This window comes from Condylura cristata, unplaced genomic scaffold, assembly GCF_000260355.1.
Source record: "Condylura cristata isolate star-nosed mole 26May11 unplaced genomic scaffold, ConCri1.0 scaffold00027, whole genome shotgun sequence".
Classification (NCBI taxonomy): domain Eukaryota; kingdom Metazoa; phylum Chordata; class Mammalia; order Eulipotyphla; family Talpidae; genus Condylura; species Condylura cristata.
Genome location: NW_004567128.1, coordinates 7,060,427 through 7,066,426, shown reverse-complemented (window position 1 = coordinate 7,066,426; position 6,000 = coordinate 7,060,427). Strand labels below are relative to the sequence as shown.

General features: G+C 42.3%; 1 protein-coding gene across 2 annotated transcripts in view; it reads right to left on the bottom strand.

Annotated features, from left to right (window-relative positions):
• The window catches only part of PPEF1 (protein phosphatase, EF-hand calcium binding domain 1), a 97,160-nt gene that overhangs the window by 60,017 nt on the left and 31,143 nt on the right, over positions 1-6,000 (bottom strand). For both annotated transcript variants that reach the window (XM_012730370.1, XM_004690079.2), the window contains one exon: positions 314-441. In XM_012730370.1, the coding sequence (XP_012585824.1) occupies positions 314-441 (128 nt within the window). The remainder of the gene's footprint in view (positions 1-313; positions 442-6,000) is intronic.

Sequence of the window (6,000 nt, the reverse complement as noted above, 5' to 3'; positions counted from 1 at the left end):
AAGCAGCAATAAACATGGGGGTGCAGGTATCTTTTCAATCAGTGTTTTTGTGTCTTTTGGGTAGATACCTAGGAGTGGGATTGCTGGGTCGTAGAATTTGACCATTTTTTATTAGTTAACTAGGCATCGGATGAAAAAAAAATCTTCCTAAATCACACTCATTTCAAAACTGGTTCTAAGACAATGTCTATTAAAGGCTTTCTATTAAGCCATTTTCTATTAAAGCCTTTCACTAAAGGTTCCTTTTATTCATTCAATAATAAGGGGTGGAGAGAAGCATTTTACCAATAGGAGATGAGCTTGCAAAACATACCTGTAATTGTCCTTGTTCATCAGCGTATTCGATGGACTGGAAGATGGTGAGGGCATAGCGCTGCCTGGCCTTCAGCCGAGCGCTATAACTTCGGTACCAGTTCTGGATGATAAGTGCGGCTCTCAGCGCTGCCGACCCAGAGAATATGAAAGTCAGAGGAAAACAGTTACTATGCAGCTATTGTGATGGGTATTGTTTTGGGGGAGGGGGGAAACAGGCCATTCTTGTGTTCCGGGAACATAAAAACTGCAATGAAATTTACCTTTTTGTTTTTCCAAATGTCCTCAAGTTTCAAATACTCAGTGAATAGTGATGGCATAGCCATTAACAGTAGAATTTTTTTTTAAGATTTATTTAGTTATGCATACAGCACTGGGGTACAGGCCAGAGGTGCAGGAGCGGTGAGAGAATTCACCAGAGACAGAGTGGGGAGCAGAACAGGCCGACTGATGAAGTACACTGATGGGGGGAACAGCGGGCGGGTCAGGAGAGGGCTGCCGCGCCATGTGGATCACCTCCGGGGCTGGGGATGTAACTCATGCTGAAGTGGCTTTAGCTTCTTACTGCTCTGCTTTAACCCTCTGTACCACCAGGGAGGGCCCAAGAGTAGAACTTTTTGAGCAAGACTGCCCGAACTTAAATCGCAACTTTGCTAATAACTGTCTATATGACTTTGACTAAGTTAATAAAACCCTCAAAGTCTAAGATTCCCCTAGCACTACTTAGGCATATGAAGTCCATGTATGTCCTAAGAATTGTAACAGTTATTCATATAAGCAGTGTCTATACATATGTGTACATGCACACACATACACAAACAATGTGTATAAAATCCCACTACATAACCCCCAAAGCAATTATCACACAGTCCACAAAGGAGACACACAAGGATACAATGCTTTTTTGTTTGTGGCAGTAGGGAGTTAGACACCAACACAGCCAAGCTTTCCATCGTTAGGAAACGTGTAACTGTGGTGGGTACACTATGGAGTATTACAGCACAAATGGAAGCATAAATAGTGCTGCCCATAGCAACGTGGATGGGTCTTAAAAACACTGTTTCTCTTAGAACAGTTATTTAAAGTTTGAGACAGAATGATATATAACATGATACCATTTCGTATAAATTTAAAATACACTACACAAAACTATAACATGCATTTCATTAGAACACGCAAAGGAAAAGATTTATACTCAGTATTACAAGGGGGAGTGAATGAGCATGGGGTACATGGATAGAAGGGTAAGCAAATTAATTAACTAACGTAAGAAAAGGTCTTGCACAGCCAGTAATGAAAGTGTAAAATGAATTAAGAAATATGACTGACTCCACACCCTCTGCACCTGAGGTTTAATTGATTAAAGACAGGAGGATAAAAGAATACTTCTCCCTCCTTCATAGAGTCAATAGGGAACAAAATGAAATATTACAAGTGAAAAGTTTAGCTCCAGTATTGATACAAAACACATGCGAAACAAATGGCAACTGTAGAGATGAATATTGTCTTATTTGTGGGTTATTCAGGCACACTGATAATGAGATTTAAAGCATAGTCTCTTACGCCTTCTTTAAGTTTTAGAGTTAAGAGCTATCAATACCAGCTGGCTCCTTTTATTCATGCTACAAATTTTCCTGTTAATGCATAAAAATTAAGAATTAACTAGAACAAGAATAATTTGTGTTTTGAAAGCAGGACTCCAGCCTCTAGTCCAAGCATTCTTGGTTTAGTACTGCTGTGCTTCACTGAACAGAAACTAGTCATTGGACAACATTATACGAGTTTCTTCTTGGTTCTTGGGTTCCAGAGACTCTTGTTTCATTATTTAGCTTCCAGAAAACCCAGAAAATAAACATAAGACCAAGTTACAGGAACTTTATAGGGAAAAACTACAGGGGAAGAAATCGAGGGATCAGTTCAATATTGCAAAGTAAAGAACTGGTTAAGATCATGGCTGAAATCGCCAGTGTTCTCAGCAGGTTCACCAGAAACGCCTGTTCTGTAGGATGATCACTGCCATGACCAACCAACCCTCACCTCAGGGGGTCTTGGAGGCTCTCTGCTCAATAAGAACCATGGAACTGCTTCCCCTGTGCTGTTCACTTACTACTGACTGAAAGCCAGGCAGCAGATGGTTCCTGCAGTCCTCACCACACTGGGAAGTAGAGAGCGACTAGCTGACTTAAGGTCATTTAGCCAGTGAGTGGAAATGAATGGCAAGAAGTTCAATGCAGGTCTCACTGACTCCATTCCCTAGGCTCTTAACCTTCATATTTCTTAACCTTATCAGTTTCTCCATTTGTACAATGATGCAGTGAAATCTATTCCTGTTCACTAAAAATGTATTTAGTATTAGCAGCATCAATAATAAATACGCAAGCTTATTATTATTTCTATAGTTATTAATGAAACAAAATAGCTACCATATTTCAGGGTCTACTACAAGACCTTTAATCCCCTGAGTCTTATCATCTCCATGATACATCTAAGGAAACTCTGGTTTCAGAGAGGCAATTCATTTTGTTCAAAATTACCTAGTATGAACTCACATCTTCTGGGTCCAAACCCCAGTTCTCTCCACTACAGCCAATTACTTCAGTCCCTAATCTATTTATGCCTTTCCTTCCTTTGAATTACAATAGTCACCATTTATTAAACGCTTATTAAGTACCTGACACTAGACACATTATATAAACTACTGTTTCTAGTCCTTCCCCCCTTTGGAGAAAAAAGCTATGTAAGACTCACCTCCCATCTCTGCCTTACTTCTGTCTAGACTCTTGACAGAACCCCCTTCACTTGCCAGTGGTGGGAGTGCTCTTTTGTTTGGTAAGCCACAGTATACTCACCGGCTATTTTATTGGTGAGTGTGAGTACTCTGCCTTGAAGACAGACAACCATACTCAGTTTTCTGTTTCTTGCACTTCCTCATTATTCCAGGGTCAGTAAGTCAGTAAGCTGTTCCCAACCCCCACCTGAGAACCGGCCATTTCTCTTGCCGCTCATACTCTTGTACCTGAGCCCCGACACCTGAACACAAATGCCACATACTGCGGTACCACATGTCAGCTCTCAAGTGGCACTTATCTACTCAATCGCTGGCTGAGGCTGGGACTCTGCAGGCCACATTTCAGCTTTGCCAACTACTCCCACTCTAACTCTGCCAAGAGGGGTGGTAGAGGGAGATGGTGAGGCTAGAGGAGGGATAGACTCCTTCCAGTCTACTTCCTGTCCCTGTTCCTGTAACCTAGCAACTGCTCCACATTCCTGCAGCAGTTTCTCCTTGCAGTAGCCACAGGGTTCAATTTGCAGTTCGCCCAGCACTCAAAGCCAGCCTCACAGCAGCCCCTCACAAACACCAGCTCCAGAGAACAGTCCTTCCCCAAGTTTTGAGTTTCAGTTCTACAGGACCCCCGCCTCCAAGTTTCTAGACTCCAATCTTTTCCCTCTGTTCTCAGTCCTGAAGGTGCAGCCGCTTCCTCCCTGTACTTTAGGAATCTCTTTCAGAAATCCTTTCAGTTCCCTAGGAACAATTTAGTTCCTGGATAGTCGTTCTTTACATCCAGTTGTCTCTGTTCAGATCACTCTGTGTCTCTGCCTCTAAACAAACTCTGCCTGGTGAGCTAATCCCATAGAGGTGGGTAATGTAGGTCCAGTGTGGGCCTCAAGCCTCCAACTTCCTGGGTGCTCCAGTTCAGGTGCTTTCTGGAGTTCTACACTGGGTCTTTAAGTACTTGGGCAGTGGCTGATAGAATGGACTTTGACCCACATCCTGCTGTTGCTCCTTGGGCTTGCAGTTTCCACAGTAACCCTCCCCTCCCCCACCCCAGCAAAGGGAAGGAAATCACAGGGCAGGCTTGGGCATATGGACATCAGACCTCAAAAACTGCACCGCATTCCTAAGAGTCCTCACCCAGCTGGGCCCCTCTAGCCAGCTGAGGACCTTCCTCTAGAGCAGAAACCTCCAAAACAGTAAAGGGTAGAGCGCAGATATGACAGACCCTACTAAAGGGGGTCTCTGGTTCCACAACCCCCAACTCTGCCCCCAGAGCTGAGAATCTATGTCATCTAGTTTTGAACTTGTTGGATAGCTTGGACTGGCTTTTGGTCCTGGTGATTCACCATGTAACAGGACTTGTCTTCTCTGTCACATTAATTCTATGCAGAAAAAAATAAAAAATAAAAGCTATTGCCTTATGTGTCCCAAGGGCCTTCTATTCGTGTTTCTAAAGGGAAGCAAAAGCACAGGTTTAATAAGCTACCTGATCAATTTTCTGAGGCCAGCATAGGTGGTTTCTTTATCGTCAAGCTGGGGAGTCTGGGGAGGGGGTTGTTTGTTTCTTAATGGGTTATGTTCTCGATGGCAATCATTATAGTAGTTTGTCAAAAAATTAACTATTTTTCCAGGGAATCAATGAGCAAAATAAATACAAATTCAGAGCATTTTTCTGTGCGTCAGGCATTGTGCTTGGTGTTTAACATGATTTGTTTTCATTTCATCCTCCCAACAATCCTATGCAGTATTGTTATCCTTATTTTAAGATAAGGAAACTGAGGCTCAGAAATAACTTGTTTGGGGTGGCATCACTTGTCAGTGGAAAAAAATGCGGAGTCAGCCACAGATCTCTGTAATTACAGAACCTGGACTCATAGCCATTATTCTGTACAATGCAGATGGCATTTGGAATTTGCCATAAAAAATGAAAAAGTGTACAGAATAACATCTCCTTCCCACACCTCCCCCATCTCTCATCCCCTACATATTTCATCTTTATTATTGTTCTCCTAATACTTTTTACTATCTGACATCCTAGATAGTCATATGCTTATGTGTTTATTCTCTGTCTTCTCCTTAAGTGAAATTAAATGAGAACAGGGACTTTATTTTGTTGACCACTATCTCCCCAGCACCTGGGCAAACAGTTGTTGGATGAATGAATAAATACCTTCTAGGGCTACTGCAATACTATACAATAATGTATTGCTAATGAGCTGATCCAGGCATTGGTAATATATTAATTGACTATTAATATAAAATGCTTAGCACATATCCCCATAACCTGGCATACAGGAAGCAGTCAATAATAAATGGCAACTACTTTTTCTTTAAAGGCTGGAATAGCAATAAATAACTGTCTCTCTTTAGGTTAAAAAATTCTAGTGCCCCCAAATACTTCTTATTTACATGCAGGATAATTTCATTAAAAATATTACAAACTGGCCCTCCCTGGTGGCGCAGCGGGTTAAAGCACAGCACTGAGAAGCCAAAGCCACTTCCGCATGAGTTTGATTCCCGCCTGCCCCCGGAGGTGACCATATGGCGTGGCAGACCTCTCCTGACCCGCCCGCTGCTCCCCTCAGCAGTGTGCTTCGTCGATCTGCCTGTTCTGCTCCCCACTCTGTCTTTGGTGAAACCTCTCGCCGCCTCTGGCCTGTACCCCACTTCTGTATGCACAAATAAATAAAAATCTTTAAAAAAAAATATTACAAACTATAACCAGAGGTGTTATACAGAGGGTGGAGAGAGGAACAGGATCAAAATTGGGGTGGGAAGAGCACACGGGACTATGGTGATGGCACAGGGGTAAAGTGGTGGGAAGTCCACGGGGATTACAACTGAGAGGGAAAATGTACAAATGAAGAATGTTGTAAAAAAAAAATCTATAAATATATAAAAAAAAAAATATA